Source organism: Colletotrichum lupini, chromosome 4, assembly GCF_023278565.1.
Source record: "Colletotrichum lupini chromosome 4, complete sequence".
Taxonomy (NCBI): domain Eukaryota; kingdom Fungi; phylum Ascomycota; class Sordariomycetes; order Glomerellales; family Glomerellaceae; genus Colletotrichum; species Colletotrichum lupini.
Genome location: NC_064677.1, coordinates 4,040,094 through 4,062,507, shown reverse-complemented (window position 1 = coordinate 4,062,507; position 22,414 = coordinate 4,040,094). Strand labels below are relative to the sequence as shown.

The 22,414-nt window shown below is 54.2% G+C and overlaps 10 protein-coding genes across 10 annotated transcripts; 4 read left to right on the top strand and 6 right to left on the bottom strand.

Annotated features, from left to right (window-relative positions):
* Positions 1–41: 41 nt before the first annotated feature.
* Positions 42–1,294, bottom strand: CLUP02_08312 (phosphoprotein phosphatase; the record flags this gene model as incomplete). The annotated part of the gene is made up of 2 exons (XM_049287302.1): positions 42–783; positions 885–1,294. 2 exons carry the CDS (start codon positions 1,292–1,294, stop codon positions 42–44), a joined length of 1,152 nt encoding a protein of 383 aa, XP_049144445.1.
* Positions 1,295–1,690: 396 nt separating this feature from the next.
* CLUP02_08311 (uncharacterized protein) lies at positions 1,691–2,644 on the top strand (the record flags this gene model as incomplete). Its single annotated transcript, XM_049287301.1, has 1 exon — positions 1,691–2,644. The coding sequence occupies one exon, from the start codon at positions 1,691–1,693 to the stop codon at positions 2,642–2,644; it is 954 nt and encodes a 317-aa protein (XP_049144444.1).
* Positions 2,645–2,814: 170 nt separating this feature from the next.
* Positions 2,815–5,028, bottom strand: CLUP02_08310 (ABC1 family protein; the record flags this gene model as incomplete). Its single annotated transcript, XM_049287300.1, has 1 exon — positions 2,815–5,028. The coding sequence occupies one exon, from the start codon at positions 5,026–5,028 to the stop codon at positions 2,815–2,817; it is 2,214 nt and encodes a 737-aa protein (XP_049144443.1).
* Positions 5,029–5,464: 436 nt separating this feature from the next.
* CLUP02_08309 (nuclear protein Es2) lies at positions 5,465–6,808 on the bottom strand (the record flags this gene model as incomplete). The annotated part of the gene is made up of 1 exon (XM_049287299.1): positions 5,465–6,808. One exon carries the CDS (start codon positions 6,806–6,808, stop codon positions 5,465–5,467), a length of 1,344 nt encoding a protein of 447 aa, XP_049144442.1.
* Positions 6,809–7,650: 842 nt separating this feature from the next.
* CLUP02_08308 (uncharacterized protein) lies at positions 7,651–9,382 on the top strand (the record flags this gene model as incomplete). The annotated part of the gene is made up of 5 exons (XM_049287298.1): positions 7,651–7,800; positions 7,878–7,958; positions 8,017–8,452; positions 8,503–9,287; positions 9,344–9,382. The coding sequence occupies 5 exons, from the start codon at positions 7,651–7,653 to the stop codon at positions 9,380–9,382; spliced, it is 1,491 nt and encodes a 496-aa protein (XP_049144441.1).
* Positions 9,383–9,637: 255 nt separating this feature from the next.
* CLUP02_08307 (uncharacterized protein) lies at positions 9,638–10,081 on the bottom strand (the record flags this gene model as incomplete). The annotated part of the gene is made up of 1 exon (XM_049287297.1): positions 9,638–10,081. The coding sequence occupies one exon, from the start codon at positions 10,079–10,081 to the stop codon at positions 9,638–9,640; it is 444 nt and encodes a 147-aa protein (XP_049144440.1).
* Positions 10,082–10,566: 485 nt separating this feature from the next.
* CLUP02_08306 (transcription elongation factor spt-4) lies at positions 10,567–11,163 on the top strand (the record flags this gene model as incomplete). The annotated part of the gene is made up of 3 exons (XM_049287296.1): positions 10,567–10,650; positions 10,757–11,010; positions 11,130–11,163. 3 exons carry the CDS (start codon positions 10,567–10,569, stop codon positions 11,161–11,163), a joined length of 372 nt encoding a protein of 123 aa, XP_049144439.1.
* Positions 11,164–11,419: 256 nt separating this feature from the next.
* On the bottom strand, positions 11,420–15,877 carry CLUP02_08305 (aspartate kinase; the record flags this gene model as incomplete). The annotated part of the gene is made up of 13 exons (XM_049287295.1): positions 11,420–12,753; positions 12,820–12,841; positions 12,891–12,986; positions 13,048–13,073; positions 13,260–13,310; positions 13,383–14,301; positions 14,359–14,683; positions 14,742–14,822; positions 14,882–14,901; positions 14,970–15,051; positions 15,259–15,518; positions 15,593–15,627; positions 15,742–15,877. 13 exons carry the CDS (start codon positions 15,875–15,877, stop codon positions 11,420–11,422), a joined length of 3,387 nt encoding a protein of 1,128 aa, XP_049144438.1.
* A 985-nt stretch (positions 15,878–16,862) lies between these two features.
* CLUP02_08304 (RFX DNA-binding domain-containing protein) lies at positions 16,863–19,763 on the bottom strand (the record flags this gene model as incomplete). The annotated part of the gene is made up of 3 exons (XM_049287294.1): positions 16,863–19,247; positions 19,352–19,648; positions 19,743–19,763. The coding sequence occupies 3 exons, from the start codon at positions 19,761–19,763 to the stop codon at positions 16,863–16,865; spliced, it is 2,703 nt and encodes a 900-aa protein (XP_049144437.1).
* A 1,100-nt stretch (positions 19,764–20,863) lies between these two features.
* Positions 20,864–21,594, top strand: CLUP02_08303 (HVA22 family TB2/DP1 protein; the record flags this gene model as incomplete). The annotated part of the gene is made up of 5 exons (XM_049287293.1): positions 20,864–20,914; positions 20,984–21,199; positions 21,260–21,285; positions 21,340–21,435; positions 21,486–21,594. 5 exons carry the CDS (start codon positions 20,864–20,866, stop codon positions 21,592–21,594), a joined length of 498 nt encoding a protein of 165 aa, XP_049144436.1.
* Positions 21,595–22,414: the final 820 nt, after the last annotated feature.

Here is a 22,414-nt window from a genome sequence, read left to right as displayed (position 1 = left end):
TCAATTTTCTACGCTGGGCCCTGCACAAGACCCTCTTGCTGCTACTCTAGCCTGTATGCGTCGTTCAGCTGGAACGGGTTCGTGCGCATATACGCGCTGATATCCGACTGGTAACAGAGCTGGTTGAGGTAATCATGAACCTGCGGCACCACGTAGCCCGGCTCGCTGGCGTCGCCAAAGAACTCGGGGATCTGCAGCAGGTTGTACGGCTCGCTCCGCGCCTTCTCGAGGGAGTCATCCACGAGAACGGTGTTGGTCTGGTCCCACCGGCCGCCGTACGCGGCGTCTGGGTGTGCCGCCTGCACGTTGGCCTGGGCCCAGACCATCTCCAGGCGCTTGTAGACCTGCACGCGGAGCTTGAAGTCGGCCTCGGAGAGGCCGAACTTGTCGCGTCCCCAGACGGCCAGCACGCGGCGGCGGTACGAGGCTCGCTCTTCATGGGTGTCTGCGGCGCCGAGGCCGCCTTTGAGGAGGAGCTGGTCGCACATGGATTGGACGTTCTTCGGTTGGGCAGAGGACCAGACGACGACGTGGAAGGTGTCGAGGCAGTATTGCAGGAAGCGCTTCGCGTGGGGCCGCTCGACGAAGCTTGCGGCGTTGCGGCGGTTGGGTCGGAAGAGGAGGGTGCCGTTGAGGTCCATTACGACGAGGATCGGTCGAGGGGTCGGGACGAGGGTCGGCGGGATGGAGGCTTGCTGGAGGTATTGCGGCGTGGGGTTCGGAACGCCGCCTGAGGCGGCACTGGGGGCTATGATCTTATCACGGTTGTGCGGCGCCGCGGCTCTGTTGACAGAGATGGAATGTTAGTCTTTGCGACAGCATCGGAGGAGGGTAATGGACCACATAGAGACAGGATGGAACAGGGGGGGGAGGGGGAGACGAACGCTTTGCGAGGTCCCTTTGGAATTATGGGTTGGTTTCCGGTGGAAGATTGCTCAGGAAGAGGAGTCGCGGAGGTCGAGGCAAAGGGAACGTTCGCGGCGTTGCCGAGACCCGGTATCGTGAAGCCGTTACTGCTCGGCTGCTGGTTTGACGGGGCGGCCATGGCTGGGGCGGGCTTGGCCCACCATTGTAGGTCGGACATGCTTTTGTGTGGAGTGTAGACGAGCCTCGAATCGCGCGAGGGAGTCGTGGGAAAGGGAAGGTAAGGATTGTTATTGTATTCGGAGAGTGTGTCTTTTGGAGGGCAGTCGCGGGGTGGGCGACCTGGACGCTTGCGCGCGACGGTTTTGTAGAAGCAACGTTGGTGGATCTGTTGCGATCTGGCGAGTATCCGGGGAACAGAGGGTTGCATGGATGGATGGGCTAGGTAACGAAGTGGGAAGGGAAGTCAATTGAGCTGAATGTGAAATCAGATTGGTCTAGCTGCTTCCGTTGTAGTTAGGTGCAGGTCGAATATACTGTTCGGAGCGTATTCAGGGTCGTTTTTTGTCTTTGATGCGATTAGTGGAGAGGAAATTGTTCTTGCTGGGAAATCGCATTGAAAGGAATGATGGAAGTTTGTGAGGCAGATGTTATCGATAAGTTGCCGTTTCTTATCGATACGAGGTCGCTGGTCACTCTGACCCACTGAAAAGTTGCTTCGAGGTGTGGGCGAGCCTGGTTCATGTGAGTTCTGGCCCTTCACACTACGAGCATATCATTTAGTGCACCTTTCAGCTTCACAAAATCAACCAAAAATCGAGACAAAATGCTGTCTGGAAAGAGGAAGCAAGGGTTTTCAGGCCTTCAGCGCCGTGTGAGGCCTCGTAGAGAAGCAGAACCTGAAGTCGATGAGCAGACGAGCAGTGAGCCGGAGGAGATGAGAATGGATGGAGAAGAGTTGAGTGAAGACGAAGAGGATGAAGATATGGAAGAGGACGATGAAGAGGTATTTACTTCGAGCCGTAAAACTACTGCAATCGTTACTGACAGCTCAAAGTCCGATGCCTCACCACCGCCAAAGAAGTCCAACATCGACATTTCATCAGTGTCTTTTGGCGCCCTCGCAAAAGCCCAGGCCTCGATGCCGTCAGCCAAACGTCGCAAGCGCGGCGCATCACCTTCAGAAGACGAAGACTCAGACTCGGGTCCGGAAGAAGTCGGCAGGAAACCCAAGCATGGCGACCACGTCAAGCGCTCAAGCAAGCACGCCCCGATGGAGCAGTCAAGCAAGAAGCCCGTCTCCCGCCGTCGCGAAATCATCGCCGTGCCCAAGATGGAGGTGCGCGACCCCCGCTTCGACCCGATGAGCGGGCCCGTCGACGAGTCCAAGGCCCGGAGGGCGTACGCCTTCCTGGACGACTACCGCAAGGACGAGATGAAGCAGCTGCGGGCCGAGATCAAGAAGACCAAGGACGCGGACAAGAAGGAGGAGATGAAGAGGATGCTGCTGTCGATGGAGAGCAAGATGAAGGCGCGGGAGCGCAAGCAGCGCGCGGACGACGTCATTCAGGAGCACAAACGCAAGGAGAAGGAGCTCGTCAAGGAGGGCAAGCAGCCGTTCTACCTCAAGAAGTCGGAGCAGAAGAAGAGGTTCTTGATGGACCAGTTTGCGGGCATGAAGAAGAAACAGGTCGACCGTACAATTGAGCGGAAGCGGAAGAAGGTTGTTGGAAGGGAGCGGAAGGAGCTCGACAAGATGCAGAGGAGACCCAGGGAATGAGCAGACATTGTCAGCGTACTTTGATTCGAGTCATGAACCCCTTGAACGCATTGCGGAAGGTCCTTTGTTTTGTCTATAATCCTCCTGTATTGTGTGTCTACACATCGATCGTACAGTTATGATACAAAATGGTACAAAGTGGATTGGGGGTAGTTCTTTGTATGCCTCCCTTAAGCATTATATCCGTTCTTCTTCAGACTCTCCTCGAACATCTCGCGGCACCTGACTTTGCTGCCGAGCTTCGCGCAAAGCAAGAACGCACCGCTCAGCTTGCGATGCAGACTGTAAGTCTCCTCGGGTGGTGGCGCAAGTCTCTCGCGGAGCATGACGGGGATAAGAGCCTTGACGCGCTCCGTGATGGTCTGGTCGTGGAAATCGTAGACTTCGGGTGCCGAGCCGAGGAAAGGCTCCGCCAGGGTGAGCACCGAGTTGACGTGGGCGTCCACCATGAGCTTGCTCTCGTGGCCTGTAAGATATCCGAGGCTCTCAGACAAACGCTTCACTTCGTCCCGGTCGGTCCTCGAGGCCGCGGCAAGGAGCTGAACGTATTGGGTAACAAATTCGTCGGGGTACTCCCGGGAAGCGCCAAAGTCGAGAAGCTCGAGCCTGTTTGTCTTGGCGTTGTAGAGGAAGTTTGTCCAGTTAGGGTCAGTCTGCATAAACTTGAACTCGGTGATCTCCCGGAGACAGAGACGGAGGATCTGGGTGCCGATCCAGTTCTTCTGCTCCTGAGTAAACGACTTGACTCTGGTGACGCCCACACCCTCCATCCAGTCCATGGCCAGAACATTCTTTCCGCAGGCTTGCAGATGAACGTCAGGCACAAGGAAAGTATCCGGTTCATCAGCCAAGAGCTCCTTGTAACGGATCAGGCACTGCGCCTCTCTCTCGTAATCGCATTCCCATCCCAGCTCGAGCCGCGCGTTGTCAATGGTTTTGTTCAGGTACAGGCCCTTAGGTAGGAGCTTGGTAGCGGTCAAGAGAATGCCCAGGTTGTCGAGGTCGGAATTGATCGAGTCTGCGACTCCAGGGAACTGAATCTTAACCGCGACCTTGCGACCATCCTCCTTCAAGGTAGCCCGGTGAACTTGCCCGATGGACGCGGCAGCAACGGGCTTCTCCTCAAAGTCCTCAAACAGCTCGCGCCATTCCGCACCCAGATTTGCCTTGAGGACCTTGTCTCTCTGCCAGGCCGGCATGTAGTCGGCACGGTCCTGCACTCTCTGTAGAACCTCCTGAATCGGTCCCGGGAGCATCTTTGTGTCCTGGAAGCTCATCATCTGACCCATCTTCAGGGCAGCGCCGCGCATTCTCGACAGCTTTGCGACGAGCCTTTCCATGTTGCCGGCACTGAGCAATACTGAACCCTCACCACCACCGCCAAATGCTCTGCCAATGCTCTCGGTGATGGCACCACCCATCATTCCTGCTGCCAGACCGCCATAGTTCCAAAGTCTGCTTAGGCGCGTGGCGGGCACGCTGGATTCCCTGAGGGCGTATGCAGGCGGTGCTGTTTGGTCGACCGCAGCGCCCAAGATAGCTTCGACGGGAGGTTCATCCTTTGATACCGGGCCGGTAGCGGCATCGGCTGCAGACAGAGGCTCTGAAGGCATTGGTGAGTTTTCGCTTCTCAAAACTTCGCTCTTGCCAACTTCAGGTTGAGGGGCAAGTCGAGAAGTGCTTGGAGCGTCCTCAGGGGTATCTGACTTCTTTGTCTCGGCACCCTTGGACAACTTGGAGAAATCGACAAACTCGGGGAGTTTCGTGGGTGGAAGCTTCCTGCGGTTACCGAAATCAACCTTTGTTGATTCTCCCTCATTACCTAGCAATTTGGCGGCTCGGGTACTATGGAAGATGTTGACGTTGACACCCTGAGGGAGGTCGTCTGCCTCTTCAGAGACAGGAGCCCCGTACGGAGCCGCCGACCTGCTCACTGAAGACCCTGCAGGAACGGTGTTATCCTTGGGCCTTTGATCCAATGGTGATACGCCTGGGAAAGGGAAAGCTGAAGGATTGGATTGCCTCAGTTCAGAGAGGACTGACCCTGAGCTTGGTGAGATACGGGCTGCATTGTTGAGATTGGGCTGGAAGCTGCTTGATGTTGTGAGCGAGGGATTACTGGGTTGAGGTGTCGATTCCTTCATTGACGGCGGCGTCTCTTTCTCGATTGTCGGCTGAGCTCCTGGGATATCGGAGGATGCCGCAGCTTCTGTTGCGACGTCATCTCGTGTGTGCTGAGGTGCCGTGGGGGATTTGCGTGTTAAGCTGGAGGCTTTAGTGAAGCTCTCAAGCTGTCGGCCTCTCAGTGCAACATGTCTGGATGCGACTGAGCGCGAAGCTCCGAGGACAGCTGCCAAATCGACAGCAAAATCGGCGAACCTCATCGGGGAAACAATTTGTTCAATTATGCTACACGCATGTCTTTGTGATAGTCCTTTGACATCCAGGTGGCCTCGCGGCTTTCAGGAGATGCTGGGATTATCAAATGGTCCTCGTCATGGTGGGAAAATTGAGTGACGGGTTTATGCATCTAAAGAGAACAAAAGAAGATAGCTCTAGGTAGCTTGAAGTAGTACCATGCGTATAACGGGGCCATCTATCGAAGCATATTTGTCCAGCTACCATGCATTTCCAAATAGGCCAATGATTCGACGACACTACCTACTTACTTTTGCACGCAAAACTGGTCAGTGTCTCAATGTATATGCTCGTCGTTCAAATATAGAATGATTTGACTTCTCTTTGTGCTCCTTGTCAGCTGTCCTGCAGTGGTATCTCTAGTCTATTCCTGGTCCCTCGTCATGGTCATTATTCGTATAATCATTTTGGTGTTGAATCCCTTGTCGCCGAGGCGCCGCCCTTCAAAAGCGAGCCTCTTGCCCGCATGGGTGTCGCCTTCAAAGATGAAGTATGCGGACTACCTGGCCTTGGGCTGCCGATCTTCCCCCACAACCTTTGGGCAGCAGGCGTCAGACCGCCCGAGACCCGCGGACTGGACGGGAACTTGGGCACTGGTGTTCTGTCCAACTTTCCAGTCAACCCGTTTTTCACAGACTCTCTTTTGGAATGCGCTGACCGCTCAACTAGACGGTGATGCAAAGTCTCTCGCTTCCTGTGCTCTTGCAGCTTGAATGGATTTGGCGTAGCGTCACCAGGACCGAGGTTGATTACGGGCGCAGGGAGAACTCGGTCGTCGTCGTCTTCGTCATCCACAAAGGCGTATCCATTCACTCTCGGTGTCTCTCCACCCCCTACAGCGCTCGAAGCCAGATCTTCTTTACGGGGTTTGCCAGCGATCGCGTCTCTCACAGCAGAAAGCGTCGGGGACGGAGGTCTCTCTACGATTGCTGGCTGCGGTACCCTCGTGTTCTGATAGTTGATCGATTTAGGCGGCATCATCGATTGGGCCTGCGCCTTCTGAGCTGGGCTCTCGTAGTCGTCGTCCACACCATCCGGGCCGAACATCAAATTGTTCTTGGGATTGGCGTTCCAACTGTCCGGTCTCGCTGGCCTGTCATCCGCGTCCTTGATTGCCAGTCTGTCCCTTTTCCACCCATCGTCCACCAGACTCCTTGTCTCCAGCAATTTGGCTTCGACTTCCGCCTGTTTGATCATCTGTTTTGAAGGCAGCTTGTTCCCTCGCCAGATCCACTCGTATTTCTCTGCCTTCTTTTGATTCTGTTTATCCATGAGCTTGTAAAAGCTCTCATTGTCCTCGCTGGTGTAAGTGGCCTGGAAATTGGCCAGGCTCATATTGGTGTCCACGGCTGGTTTTGGCGCTTCGTATACCGTCGATGCCACTGATGCCGGCGTATCTGCGCCATATGCGGATGGTGTTCGTCCAGCGCTGTTAAAAGGCATGGGCCTTTTGACCCTATTCCTTCCCGGCGTCATCACACGCTCCAGCCTCTGGCCAGCATTGGAAATCCATGCCTTGTCTTTTGATTCGAGAGCGTCGAGGTACTCTTGCTGTGTCTCGGCCTCGAGGAGTCCGGGGAAGAAGTCACGCGCAATGATCTGCGATAAGGCGTCGGTGTAGGTATCTTCATCTATGACCTTTTTCGGGCGTTTGATTTTCTTCGCGGCAGGCGGTGGTGGCATCAGTTCGAGGTCGGTCCGCTTGCGCACAAGCGCGATTGATGTACGTTCTTGAGGCTCCATCATTAACAGACTGGGGCCGATCACGTTGAAAAGTCTGCGTTGAAAGAAAAGTAGGTACACGAGGAGCGCGCCGCCAGCGCCATGCGTTGGGTAGATGTCGCGTGAGGAGCTTGATGTCGGATCGATGTGCTGAGGCCAATCTGAAAGTCTGAGTTGCGCCCAAGTTCGGGTCCGAGTGGCATGGGGCGGCTCCGATAAGCGATAAGGTTAGACTCGCCAAAAGGTAGGTAATTATGCAACTACCAGGTATCAAGGCTACGGGTACCTCAGGCTTCCCTGTCGAAGGGGTCCTGCACTACGTACATCATGCCTGGAGGTGTAAGTCGTCCGTACTCCGCTAAAGTACCTACCTTCCCAGGCATCCGTAGTGGCCGATGGAAGCTCATTCCTCGCGGGAGTAGAGGGAGGGGCCAGACCACGGCGCCGCCCTTTCAGCGCCCCTGTCGGACTCCTGAAGTGGCAACCCAGTGCCACCCCGCTGCAACTGTATCGCACCGTGCGGTAGCAGCGCACTGTTTCCTGTTAGCTCCGAATACTGAAGAGGGTTTAAGGGCCGAACCGTCGCAAAAGGAAGCTTTCGAATCCGACCCAAGCCCGGCAACTTCAACCTTCGAAGAGCTTCTGCTGCATAGCAAATTTTGCTACAACCACCTCTTCTTTCCCGCCCCCAATTTTGCGATTCGGCTGGGGAAATCACACTCGAAATTCACGCCCACGGAAACGTCAACTGAATTTCCCACTGTTTCGTGTGCGAACGCCAGCTGGAGAAACCCCTCCATCGTCTCTCACCTGCGATACGGATACCCCACACTTTGGTTCTGCAGTAGAGTACCGTTGCCGCCGCCATGTCTACGCCAGAGGAAAAGGCGACAGCCTTCAAGAATGAAGGCAACAAGGCCTTTGCTTCTCACGATTGGCCCGCTGCTATCGAGTTCTACACCAAGGCCATTGAGCTCAACGACAAAGAGCCAACGTTTTTCACCAACCGCGCCCAGGTTCGTTACCCCCTCGCTGCGCCCAGGCTGCGAAGTCAAGCTGCTCGCGTGACTAATACAATCTTGACTACGAGTAGGCAAATATCAAGTCTGAAGCATTCGGCTATGCTATTGCGGATTGTTCGAAGGCGATCGAGCTCAACCCCAACTTCGTTAAGGTGGGCAATCCCGGACACAGCCAACGATCCTGGTTTGCTGACGTCGGTACGACTTTAGGCATACTTCCGCCGAGGCCTTGCCCAAACCGCCATTATCAGACCAAAGGACGCTCTCGGCGACTTCAAGAAGTGTATAGCACTCGACCCAAATAACAAGGATGCTAAGTTGAAGCTGGACGAATGCAGAAAGATTGTTCGCAAGTTGGACTTCTTCGCCGCCATCGAGGTTGGTGACGAGCCGTCAGCTGCGGAAGGCCTTGATCTTAGCACCATCAGTGTTGAGGATGACTACGATGGCGTCAGATTAGGAGAGGAGATGACGCAAGAGTTCATTGACGACATGACGGAGCGTTTCAAGAACGGCAAGAAGATCCACAGGAAATATGTCTACCAAATCATCCTGGCCGTCAAGAAGCTTGTCTATGACGAGCCGACTATGGTGGAGATGAAGATCCCCGAGAGCACACAACTCACAGTCTGCGGTGACACACACGGTATGTTTCTGTGCATCTCATTTGGTACCAAAATACTTACTTGTAGTCAGGCCAATACTTTGATCTCATGGAGCTTTTCCGTCTCAACGGAACGCCCAACGACAAGCACTTCTACCTCTTTAACGGTGACTTTGTCGACCGTGGATCATGGTCTTGCGAAATCGCTCTTCTGCTCTACGCATACAAGTGGCTTCGACCTAACGCTTTCTTCCTGAACCGTGGTAACCACGAGACCGATGACATGAACCGTGTGTACGGTTTCGAGGGCGAGTGCAAGGCGAAGTACAACGAGAGAATATTCAAGCTCTTCTCAGAGAGTTTCTCTGCTTTGCCCCTGGCAACTCTGATCGGCACCAAGTACCTTGTGCTGCACGGTGGTCTGTTCTCAGACGACAAGGTCACTTTGGACGACATCCGAAAGCTCGACAGACACGCCCAGCGCCAGCCTGGCCAGGCGGGTCTCATGATGGAAATGCTGTGGACGGACCCCCAAGAGGAGCCCGGCCGTGGCCCGAGCAAGCGCGGTGTTGGCATGCAGTTCGGCCCCGATATCACCAAGAGATTCTGCGAGAACAACGGTCTCGAGGCCGTCATTCGCAGTCACGAAGTTCGCATGGATGGCTACGAGGTGCAGCACGACGGCCGTTGCATTACTGGTAAGTTTCTGTGCTCTCCCATGACCGTCCTTGACCTGGAATTGACTGTCGTAGTGTTCTCCGCGCCAAGATACTGCGACTCCACCGAGAACAGGGGAGCGTACATCAATGTAGGCCCCGATTACAAGCTCGACTTCAAGCAGTTCGACGCCGTTCCTCACCCGGATATCAAGCCTATGGTAAGACATATCCCTTCCTCCTTTTTTCCTTCTGCCGCTGACCTTCCACTTTCAAGGCGTATGCCCAGAGTTCTCTCATGTCTTCTCTGATGTAGTTTGATGATATGCGGACGGCCGTCCCTAAGGTATGAAAAGGTATAGTTTGCATCCGCAGCATACATGGTGCATGTGATCGGCGCATATAAGGGGCTGGGTGGCAGCGTGGGTTTGGCCATGCGGATAAATCGGAGTTCTTGCCTTGCGGGCGCACACCATAACCCCGAATCTAGAATAATACGACGGTTGGGTGTTTGGCCAAAAGAAAGACCAGTTCTTATTCTTGTTCTCCGTAGCTCTACCGAGGTGTAGGTTCATGACGACCAAAGCTTGTCCTGGCCATCGGTGCCGACGATAGCGCCCAAGTAGTCAGAGCACTGCTTCACCCGGAGAACTCGCCGGCTTCCCTGGTCCGAGACACCTGCCCACGCCGTGATCGCGGCGGCGAAGGGGCTAAGATCCTGCCGGGGCACGCGCAGCCAGCACTGTGCGCCCTCGACTTTGAGTATATCGATGGGAATGGCGGAGCCTGTTGCGCCCAGGAACTGGGCGAGAGCAGCATTGCAATACGAGCGTACTTGAAGATTGTCCAGTTCCAATGCCTCTTGTGTTGTCGGAGACTCGGAGATGAGTTCCAAATGAGTGTAGGAGAAGATCGGGGCCTTGATAGTGCATGTGAGAAGCTCGTGAGATTTCTGGCCCGTTGCGCGCCACGTGCTAGCGGGTGCGTCGCCAGCTGATGAGTTTTCCGTCGTCATATTGGCTGTTTTCTCTCTGGTCGATTAATGAGGTCTTTCTCGACGCTTCTCTCACAGAATATGGGCTCTGTGAGTTCCTTAGATTGAAGAGATGTGTGACAGGCGGCAGGAGAGAATTTCAATGAGAGAGAAGAATAGCATGTAATGTGATTCGAGCAGGGAATCGAAGAAGCTCTGGAGGTGGGTCTGCGCCAAAATCAATCATTATCCATGTACTTGTATATATGCATACACCGGATAGGTTACTTTGAGTCTGGGCCATCAATGGAAAACACCGATGCCTTTCACTCGGGTGCCCCACATTTGACTTCCAGCTGCTTGAGGAACTCCTAGCCAGAGCCTCTCTTCTGCCAGAAAGACCATTAATGAAGCTCTAGCTTTTGCGACTTTCACACTCACCCTTGCGATACACTTCTCAACCGCCCGCCCCATCCTTCTCGAACACCGAAGACAGAATCTCCGATCGGAAAGATAATCTCAAAAGGATGTCGGCTGATAACTTCGTCGCGCCCGGTCAGCAGCGCTACCTCCGCGCCTGCATGGTCTGCTCAATCGTCATGACCTACTCTGTACGTCCACAGTCGACTTTTCCTACAACACTATCCGGATGAAAGGCCTCGGTGGGAATGATCCACTGCACGGAATCAACAAGACTGACATTGTCCCTCGAACTAGCGCTTCCGCGACGAAGGCTGCCCCAACTGCGAAGACTTCCTCCACATGGCCGGCTCCCAGGACCAGATCGAGAGCTGCACGTCCCAGGTCTTCGAGGGCCTCATTACCCTCTCAAACCCGAAGCGCTCCTGGGTGGCAAAGTGGCAGCGCCTGGACAACTACGTGAGGGGCGTCTACGCGATCAAGGTCTCGGGCCAGCTGCCCGACGAGATTCGCAACACGCTCGAGGAGGAGTACAGGATACACTATATTCCGTCAGTAACGCCCTCTCTCTATCCATCTCTTTCGATGTTACGTCTCTTCTTTGGCGTGGATTCCGGGAAAAGAGTGGATGTCTAGCTCTGGGTACATTTTTGACTGACTTTGGTAACAGGCGCGACGGAACGGAGACGGAGGTTGATGCTTGAGATTGGCCACAAGTTTTTGAACAATGTGCTTCTTTACATACAAGGCGTTTTATGGGGAGTCAAAGAAGGTCGGCAAGGAGTCAGGGAAGACTTTATCAGATGAATCAATTCTCAAAATGGTATCTAAAAGTGCAACCCGAGTTTTGCCCATGGAAGTTATTGAACCTCCTTTTTTGTTACAATGCGATGCTGCCCCTGCTTTAAACCCAAACGCCTGTCGATGGACGCGAAATCGATCCCTGATTCACAGTTGGACTCACCGCTGATCCGTCTTTTGCTTCTTGAACGCAAACCCGCCAAAACCAGACCCAGATCCGTCTCGTGATCGTTTCCCCTTCTGCCTCTCCATGTCCTCTTTCATGATCCTTTCCGCCTCACTCATCTTCTTCGGTTGCTCAAAGGCAGACTTCTTCGCGCCGCCCACCAGCGCGTTCTTCTTCGCCTGCGCAAACACATTCTTGGTCTGAGGTTTCGCCGTCATCTTGAGCGATAGACCGCCTCCGAGAGACGGCTTCTCGACAGGCTTGTCCTCTGTCTTCTCAGACGCCACTGTATTCGTCGCTGTAGTCGAGACCTCAGGATCGGCGGACTTGGACTGCGCTCCCGTTGGGCTGGGCTCCTTCTTCGCCGCCGCAGGCTTGGCGCCGAACGACAACGACACCTTCTCTCCTTCCGTCCTCTGCAAACCCCTCTCCCGCCCTTCTTCGTCATCGGGCTTCTCGCCCCTCGCCTCGGCTGCCTTCTGCGCCCTCTTGATCTGCTCACGAATCATCATCTGCTCCACCTCCTCATTGCCCCGATCCTGGGCCTCTTTCCTCCTTAACGCCTCTTGCCTCTTGAGCGCCTCTGGCGAGTTATCGATCCACGCAATGTGAATACCCTTCTCGTTCTCCTCGACGCGGCAGATGCCTTCCCGCCCCAGATGCTTCGCAAATTCGGTCAAGCTGGGCCACTTTGTCGCGTTCATGTGCACGTGCTCCTTGTTGGCAATGTACTCCTGGTAAAAGTGATTGATCTGCACCTGCTTCTCGCCGTGCCCCGTGCGCAGCAGCTGCGTGAAGTCGCGGAGGAACTGGTTGCTGTACTCGTTGAGGAACTTTTTCGGGTCCTCGCCCACGACGAGCATCTGCCGCACGTGCGACTCGGACTGCGTGTGCATCTTGAAGCCGTTCTCGTCGCGGCACTGCTTCTCGCAGACCTGGCAATACCAGCGCAGCCGCTGGAGGCCTTTGCTCTTGAGCTTGTTGCTCAGGTGCTTTGTCGAGCCGACTTCTGCTTTCGGCATCTTGGGCGTTCTTTTTTCGGGGCGTTCTTTGGTGGACGGTTGCTGATATGGAAGAGGGGGTTGTTTTCGAGGTACGATGGTAGGATCTATATGTCGTGGGCAGGGTTCCGATAAGTGGCGCGTGTGGGATTCGAGGTTGGATGCAGTTATGTTGACAGGAGAAGATCGTCGCAAAGCAACCTTGAACGAGCCCTTCCAGGGTCGGTTGTGGATCCTTCTGGTGCTGCTTATCTTATCGGAATTGACAAGGGTCTGCGCCCAGCTCATGAAAGAAGTGGCGGGGCAGAGCCGTGTGCGACGGCTATCTGAGCACTGTATTCCACTTCGCCGACCTCGGCCTAACGGGTAAATATTTACGTTCGTCTGGTTACTGGGGTGGTTCTTGATTGCCGGCTATTGCAATATTGACAACTTCTTGTCAGATAATTCTCATGTTCTCAACTTCATTAGTTGATGGTGTGTCGATATGATCGATTGCCTCTGGACCTGATCCGCGATCTACTCTACCAACGCCTAGAATTTTGATGCCAAAGCTGACCTAATCATGTGCATTTGATATATACCTCTAGATAAATCAAGGGAATCTTGTCTTTTCCAACCCAGACTCTTCGTTCTTTCTTCTTTTCTGATCCAACAATGCAAATTCATGCTCCATTTTTAGATGACCCGACCCATGGGAAAACTTATATACTTCAATCCAAAAAGGTAGAGCTCGCTCCCACCGCGCGCAGTTGAAGCGCGCGGGGCAGTTCGAGACGAAAGCCCTAGTCAAGGAAAGTGAATAGATTTGTGTGCAAGATGTTCATGGCACGAGTAGCGTCGCGGGCGTCAATGACGCAGGAAATATTGATCTCGCTGGCACCTGTGTCGAAAAGTTAGCAAGCGTCTTCTCTCGCAAACCCCCCCCCCCCCCCCTCCCCCCAAGATGGCTTACCCTGTGAGATCATCTCCAAGTTGACGTTGTGCTCGCCTAGCGTGGAGAACATGCGACCGGCGATACCAATCATATTCTTCATCTCCGCACCAACCAGACTCAGGATGGCCATGTCATGGAGCACGCTGACGTCGCCACATTCCTCCAGCTCAAGCCGCGCCTTGTCGAAGCTGCCACCCTCTGAATTTCCGGCGTGGATGGCCATGGACACGTGAACTTCACTCGTGGAGATGAGATCGACAGAGATCTGGTTGCTGTCGAGGATAGAGAAGACCTTTGCGAAGAAGCCGTGGGAGATGGACCGCTTGTTGGAGTGCACGTTGATGACGGAGATCTTGTCCTTGATCGTAACAGCCGTGGGTCTCTTTGGCTTTTGGACCAGGGACGGGTCTGCGGGTGCTGACCGTTGGATCTGGTGGCCGGCCGTGAGGATGGGGTCGGGCACGACGATGGTGCCGACTCCCCTTGGGTTCTTGACGTTCTTGATGCGGATGGGAATAGGGGGCGAGGCGTGAATAACCTGATCCATGGTCAAGTGATGGATGACCTCGGAACCGTAGAACGTCAACTCGGCTGCCTCAGATGGTGTGATGGAGTGCAACAGGCGGGCCGTAGGAACCTTGGTCGGGTCTGCTGTGAAGATTCCATCAACCTCCTTCCACACCTGGAGCTCATCCGCCTTCAGACCGACTGAGCACAGCGCCGCGCAGAGATCCGTGTAGCCTCGTCCAATGTCACCATCGATCAGGCTTCCGGGAACGTTGCCAAAGAAGCCAGTGACCACGGGGACTCGGTCCTCGCAAGCCGTGATCTTTTTCCTCAGTACCGCTGCGGCCTCCTGGTAGAAGCCCTGGCTCAGACGAGCCGTGGCATCATGGTGGAACGCGTCACTGAGATCCACATATTCCGCGGCGACGCCCTGCGAGTCTGATTAGCGGCATTTTCAAGACAGTGGACAGCCATGTCCATTCCGTACCAAGTCCTTCAGCAATGCGGCCATGAACCGGCAGCTGAGTTTTTCACCAAAGCTGATGCATCGATCCTTTGATCTTGAGTTGACCTCGAGATTAAATCTCCTGGCTGCGACGATGTACTCGACCAGCTCTTGGCACTCGTCGCGGATCTCCTGTTCCAAGGAGGCCTGTAATTCTGGGTTGCGCAGGAAAGTCTTAACTGCCGATACGTGGTCCTTGCAAATGTCATCAATAAGACCCTTGGCCTCGTTCATGAGCTCATTCTGTGTCTCTTCGGGCGTCGTGGGCGCCGCAATGCCCTTGAGCTTGTTAAACACGCCAAGCAGTCTTTGGCGGAGGGTGTCAGTTGAGAATGAAGCCTGGGTTGCGTTTCTGAGTGACTCACCGGCTGGTGGTGCCCTCAATCTTCTTGCCCGTGCTTCTTGCCGAGCAGACGACGACGACCTTGTTGTGGGAAAGGCTTGCTCTAAAACACGAATGTGTCAGTCAGGTCACAATCCTACTTGAGAATTGTGTGTTTCGTACCGGACAATATCCGTGGCGATCTGGCGTGTGAGTATACTGTATCAGCCTCATGCAGCAATCGCGACTTTCTCAGTGGTGAGTAACAAACCTTGTCTGGAAACTTTCCAACACTGGTTCCGCCGAACTTCTGCACCACCCAGCCATTGCTGGAGGTGTTCCCTATCGTTTGACTACTCATGATGTATCAATGGCTACGCGCAGAGCCTAAAGTGGTTGGTTTGGGGGTATGAGTGCTTAAGCCGGGCCAAGAAGGAGGGGCACTGTGAGCGACGGGGGAATGGGAGGGAGAGAGGGAAAAAAATAAAGAAAGAATGGCGACGGTTAGGCTGGGACGTCAACCCTCTCAAACTGAGTGTCTTATGCGAGATGCGTCACACAGCAAGGCGTTCAGCAAAAAGAGAAAGTGGTATGACAGGTGCAGGGAGTTTACAGAGTGGGAAGAGAGAGTCCACGGCTCGAATGCGGTGGAATTGCTATGTTCAAGGTGGTTTATGTTGCGGTGGATTAAACCAAGGCGATGGGGATGGGACGAAAGTGGGATGTGGTGGAGCGACGAAATCGGCGACGCTTGTGCAAGTTGCAGCGTCCAAATTTTTGCGTTTCCGGAACATCGGAGGCGGGCCCGAATCTTCTCACACTATTCGTGCCTACCTACACAGAGAGACCTTACAGATACACTGCTGCAAGGTCACCAAACAATGACAGCCGTACATTGGTCAGTTTACTATCTGTCTTGACGTACAAGCCTCAGCAGTGCCGTTCCTTGGTCAAAAGGTAATAATGAATGGGCCTCGAGTTTTGAAATCCCGGGTAATCCTCCAACGCACACCTGCCACGCCGCTGCCGTTGCTGCTACCTACCTATCTGTATGGTCTCTGCCGATAAATCCCCTGGCTTGACCTGGCTTCTGCAAAGACCTGTACGACCGAGGGCTCTGAATTGGGCAGTGTGTCCCGCGGCAGCCTCTATCCGTGACAATTTCTTTGTCTGAGTCATACGCAGTATCGGTGCTTCACTAGCCCCTCTGAAGAAGGTAATTTGACACCGATGGCAAACCTGTCCGTCTCTTCAATATCCCGGAAACTCTAGATAATAGAGTACGGTTCCAGGACAACCATTTAGTAATCACCCATGAACCCCACGGGGGTCACTCGCTGTGTGCGTCCGCTCTGGTGGTCTCTTCAAGCCTCTGCGTTGTCGCTGCCGTCTCCCGTCCAGCCACTCCACAAATGCGGTCTCATAAAGAGCCTATGAAACCTCTCTCGAAGAAAACCTTTAGGTGCCGAATCCTGGCGACCGCGCGGGGATGGCGAATCAGAGACCGGCCGATGACGAAGTGACAGACGGGGATCCCACGCCCCCAGTGAAATAGCCGCATTTGACGCAACTCTGCATGCCACTGATCTGTTGCCGCCGCAACTCATGACAACCCAGTTTTGCTCAACAACACCTGGAGCCTTTCAGGGCCTTGGGCAGTCTTATCAGACAGTGAGCAAAGGCAATGTGAAAATGCCCTGCCAAGTCTTGCATGCATGCATCTGTAACTCATCAAAAAAGGGGCATGCATTGTCTGCTCAAAGCTCTCCCAGTATGGGTCGTATTACCACTAAATAAACGTATAAATGCAAAAGTACCGTTGCTTTGCCCAGAACCAGAGACAATTGGTATAGCAAACCCACGAGAACCAGAACCAAATGCAAATGCCGACCTCGATCGCCACGCACGTCAAACACCGACCGCAAAAAAAACAAATCCCAAACCCCGTCTAGAAATGAACAGGCGCAGTTCCCAGTGACTTGTCCTCACCAAATGGTCAAGACTTTTTCCGCGCTCATACAATCGTGCAGTCGTGCCATCGTCATCGCACTGTTGTCGACAGTCCTCTTCTGGCATCAAGCCTCTACAAGAGACTGTCTGACAGGCGGGTATCGATACATGACACCTGGTTGGTCAGGTGCGACTAGAATCTGATCTCCATTCGTCATTGTTGCAACTCAGCGTTGGCAAGCAACGCTTGATTGACCTCCGAGTGCGAGAAGGTGTATTTATCCATCGGGAAGTCCTCCTCCGGTGTCCGGATGCCGATCCCGCTGTCGTCCGGGTTGTTTCCCGCCGACATATCCGCAGAGTCGACCTGGCCCTGGCTTGTTGATGGTGGGAATGGCGCCTTGTCTGGTTGTGCCTGAGGAAGACTCGAGAAATTGAAATCCTCGCTACCCGCGCTGAACCGAGATCCTTGGCGGTTCGACTCTTGGGCTGCCGATTGAGGGTTGGCCATGGCTGCTGACGCGCCCGACGTCTTCATTTGAAGAAAACCACCCTGCTCGGCAAGGAAGCAAGTCATCTCGTCGATCCAGCACTTCGTCACCCACCACGAGCCGAAACTCTTGCCTTGAGCCATGGTAAGATCCCGCATCACAGCTGTGCCCACTCTTTGCACGGCGTAGACAATCTCAGTGTGAGACGCATAAGGGAACCGTATCGGAAGGGACTTGAGGAACCCAACCCATCGCTCCAAAACATTTTGTCCGTTAGGATCGCCTGCGCTCTCGGCGCCGGGCTGGCGACCGTTTCTCAAGGCAATGTCGCCATAGACCGTCAAGCACTCCACCTCCCAAGGGACGTTCATGGGGCTAAGGAGATCCCGCAGTTCGGTGACGAGCAAGTTGACGAGGTCATCCATACCACGTGTGGGAACACACTCCGCCACCTTGCGCACACGCACCATCGTAATCCAGTCGAGATACATCTGATCGCGGTTGGCCGGGTTGGACAGCATGTTGGCTGCTGCGTGAGCAGTAAGGTTGACCCGCAGAGCTCGGTCCAGAAGAGCTGCAAAGATAGTTGCCGGTGCCTCCTTGGCTCGGATGACGTGGTGCGGCTGTCCCTGGAAAGCCTCTCGAATGTGAGGTACGAGGCGCTCGGAAATGCCGCGTAACGTATCCAGTACTGGCTTGGGCACGACCTGGAGCGTGAGCCCCGAGATAATTCTAAGCATGCGTTGGTACAGAATAAAGTCACATTCCTCGATCCAAGGGGCGAGGCTCGGGTGACCGAGGAGCTTTTGAACGGGCATCGTCAACGTGCCCTGGAATGACGTATAAAGGTGGAAGAACGTCTTCTCCTTGCAGTAGCGAACACACTCCACAAGGGAAGTGCAATGCGATCTATACAGGGCAGACAAGCTTTTGGCAGCATCTGGGTCAGTTCCACTGGGGAGGAAAGGCTCCATCCGGGGTAGCGCGAGAGGTTCGTTAGATTGAAGAAGCAGCTCATCCGCTTCCGAGGGGAACGAGAACTGTAATGAGGTCTTCGATGCCGATGAGTTCAGATGATCCGCGCTGGTCACATTTGGATGGCTATAGAAGCTATGTGACCTCGAGGTGTGATGCGTCGCTTGAGCTGGGCTCTCTGGCCGTTTCGCAGCGTCGGGTGATGGCAAGACGGCAGCGGCAGGCTGGGCCTTGACGGGTGCCGCGCTGAAGCTTTGAGAACGGGGGGGTTCGGAGATAGCCAGAGGAATGTGAGGCTCGGGTTCGCGGAGGTCAGGCTGGTCGTCAACCAAGCAGAAGTTGACGTAGTGGTACTTTGATTCTCCTCTCACGCCAAGTCGCCTCGTCTTCAGACCTGGGAAGAGTACACGGACAAGCTTTCCGAAACTAGCTGGGTTGAGGACTGTAATTCTCTCGGTGGCACAGCGAGACGCGTAGTTGGCATATACGCGTCCTCGAGGCACAGATCCCTTTCCCTTGGTGCATACAGAGTTGATCCAAAGCATGGCAAAGACTTGTCGGGTGCGTTCGGAGTTGGGGCCTCGCTCATTGCCGTGCAGTTCGCCGGCAACATCTTGAAGGCCGCGGTGCTTGTTAGCATTGAAAAGGTGACGCATCTCCAGCTCGTTGTTAGCACTGGATCTGGCGGAACTAGATTTCTGCATGCCCATAGCTCCAACCAAAGAATCGCCGTCCTCATCACGATCTATCATTTGGCTGTCGTCGGTGAAGCTGTTATTGGCAAAACTTTCGGAAGGCAAAGGGTGTCTTTGCATGGGATGTTGCTGAAAAGACATTGAGTGGCCCATGTGAGCACTGGACTGGCTCATGGAGGCATTCATTCCGGGCGGCATCGAGTATTCGCGGGCGTTCTGCATCTGGGTAGCAGCTGCATGAAGCATCATCTCCTCTGGTGTGATCCGCGACGCGGGAGCGAGGCTTCTCTGCTGTCTTTGGTCGTTGTTGACCCATTGTGCCGAGTACAGTTCAGGCGCGTCGGCAAACTGTTGTTGCTCCATAGTAGGCTGCGTTGAGATGCTGTGAACCGAAGCAGTCGAGGCCCGAGACTGAGGTCTCTTCTTCGCCCTGAGGGCCTGGGAGAGGTGGTCTGTTTATATCAGACCGTCAGTCAAGAACCACAGGGGAAAGAAATGCTCTTGTTGCAGTGAAGCAAGCCTGGCGAGGCTATAGATCGTACCGTGATCCATTGGTCGTTGTCTGTCAGCTCGGTGAGGATGTGATGTTGTTGTTTTGCGATGAAAACACACGGATCATGCAGGACGCCGTTTCCAAACAATGAAGAAGTCAACGTGCGCCGAGCAAGGACAAATGGGTGAGGAAAGAAGAAGAAGCGTCGAGGTCGTGAGAGTAATCCGGAATCCCTGCAGCCTTGAAGAGCGCGGTGCGCCGTGGTGAGCGTCGAGATCTTAAAGGACGTGGTCGGGGGAGAGCAGGACCAGGAGCAGAGTGTGGATGTGGGAAATGTTTTGGGAGGCTTTCCACTGTTTTGTTGACTTGACAACCAAGGCTCGGCTGGTCACCTCCACTCAGGTCTTGGAACAACGGATTGGCGTGGCTGGGCGACTCACGTGATGAGAAAGGCCAGTCATTGCAGCGTGTGGTTGCATCCTTCCATGGCCGCGGATTGGATAGTTCCCAAACAACCTGGAGCAGCCAGTCCCGTAACAGCTTGGTCGTGTTTGTGTTTTCCAATTGGCCAGTGCGCTCATGAGTCTGTGATGTGGGGTCTGCTTACTTTGTCTGTTTCTGGCTATTTGGCTCTGGCGTCGGTACGTATACACGCTACTGTGTTCCAAACGCGCGGAGAAGCCACATTCAGATCTGTCCACTCAGCTTCAAAGAGCAACAATACTCCCGTCCGTACGTAGGTACCTTACTCCTCTCTCTCTCAAGGTGTACTGTGCCTTGGACGTTAGGCATCAATACAAAAAATCACAACAGCAATGCACCTCAGCCAAAAACATCCGGGCCCGAGTCTTCCCCACCTTCGCTAAGGCAAGGGAGCTCGGGTGCTCTTATCTTATCTCACCGTACGGATACGGTAGGTTAGGTACCTAGGTGCGGACAGACGGTGGCATCCCAGATGTAAATACCCACCATACCCTGCCGTGCCCGCCAACAAAACACTCGCTGGCTGAAGACTCAAGACCGAAATCTGCGAAATCTGACACCATCCGAGCCATGGCCACACAAAGTACCCGCTAACACGAAGGACATGGATCCCAGGGCAAAGTTGCCCGGCACACAAAGTCGGTTGCAACTGGGAGCTACAACCAGCTACGCCGTGCTCACTTCGTCTCGTGCTTGTGCCCCTCTCCAAACCCCCATTAGCCCCGACTGAAGCTCGACGCAAAGGCACCCAGACCATTCCTACTGGCCAGATCTGCACACGTTACGTCGTCATCCGGCCTTTTCCCTTTCACCTGCTAATTCCAACACAGACACAAGGTCACTCAACCCCATATTCTCAGTAATTTTGTCAAGAACCTTACATTCTGTCATCGTCAACAGCATCTTGCGAACTTTTACAAGCTACCCACATCGCTCATCAAACCACTGTTAGTTTCCGCTGCCCGCACCGAGCCCTATGGCATCTCTTTTGTTGCAACCTGGCCTGGTCCTAACCCTTATCATAGCGCATTAACGCACAGCTTTTGCTACCCAACCAAGCTCCTATTCAGCCGTCAATATGTCTGCCCAGGATCGCGTCCAGAACTACATCGGCCAGCTCGACCGTGAGGTAATTTAGCCTCCTCCGGCTACTACAAGACGTATGTGACACGTCTGCTAACCCGGATGTCTGCGATAGCTGTCCAAGTACCCCGCCTTGAACAACATCGAGAAGTCGACCAACGTTCCCAAGGCCTACGCCGTCATCGGCATTGCTTCCCTCTACTTCTTCCTTATCATCTTCAACTTGGGTGGTCAACTCTTGACCAACTTCGCCGGCTTCGTCATTCCCGGCTACTACTCCCTCAACGCCCTGTTCACCGCCAGCAAGCAGGACGACACCCAGTGGTTGACAGTACGTTGCAACTTTCCCCCGCAATTATTGACACCCAAACCTTGCTAACATCAATTCTAGTACTGGGTTGTCTTTGCCTTCTTCACGTCAGTTCCTTTCCGGTCCGTCACAGAGCTTCGAAACTAACTCGTATACCATAGCGTTGCTGAGAGCCTGGTGAACGTTGTTTACTGGTTCCCCTTCTACTTCACCTTCAAGTTTGTTTTCCTGCTGTGGCTCGCTCTGCCCACCTTCCGGTACGTTCCGTTCAATCCGGCCCGTGATAGATTCCGCTAACTGGCGATAGTGGTGCTGAGATTATCTTCAACTCCTTCCTCTCCCCCATGCTCGCCAAGCACTTCGCCGGTGCCTCCACCGCTTCCGGCCTCCGTGCTCAGGCTGGCAAGGCCGAGTAAGTGCGCCCCGGCGCCAGCTCATCAAATAGGTCGATTGCCTTGAGAGATCCGCCTTGAAAGAGTTATACAGCTAGCCCGGCTTCATCCCAGTGGTAATCGCAAGCTCGTCAAATGGACGTTATGCAGCGACCTAGAGCACAAAGAAGACGGGATGGAGTGTCAGAGGCTAGCATTACCACCCTATCAGACAACGGTGATGGCTTGTTTAGGTTTGGTCGGGGGCTCCAGGAACGCGAGAGCCACGATGTACGGTTAAACCAGTTCCTGTTACCCCATTTAAAGTTACTGTATGCTACGGAATACGGAGTCAATGACTTCTGCAATGGACTAGAGACAGTACATGATGCTAAGAAACTATCGTGCGACATGCGTTGCCACCGTCTCCCATTGAATCCGGTTTCTTGGTGAAAATGTGGAAACATATACAAGCGTTGTGCGGGATTAAGTGCGGTGGCTTCGAGACAAAGAGATAGTCGAGATGCTATACATGTTTCTTTTGTCATGGGCAACTAAAGCAACAAGCCGTCGAGTGGGCATCTTGCATCAAAGGTGTTAGACCCTGACATAAACCGCATACCAACGCTGCTGCTCAGCGTCGTACAAGACCGTCTCGCATGGGTAAAGTCGAGTCCGAGACTGTGGAGGTCATAAGAGGAACCATGATTCGAGCATTTCTCATACCAGTCGGCATGTCATTGCTGCTGCCCGCTGTCATCTCGTTGCCCCATTGACGCAAGAATCCGGACTGGAATTGCTGCACGTCACCGGAACAACTTAACGGAGGCAGCGAGGCGGCATATTTGGGGCAATCTGCAGCGTT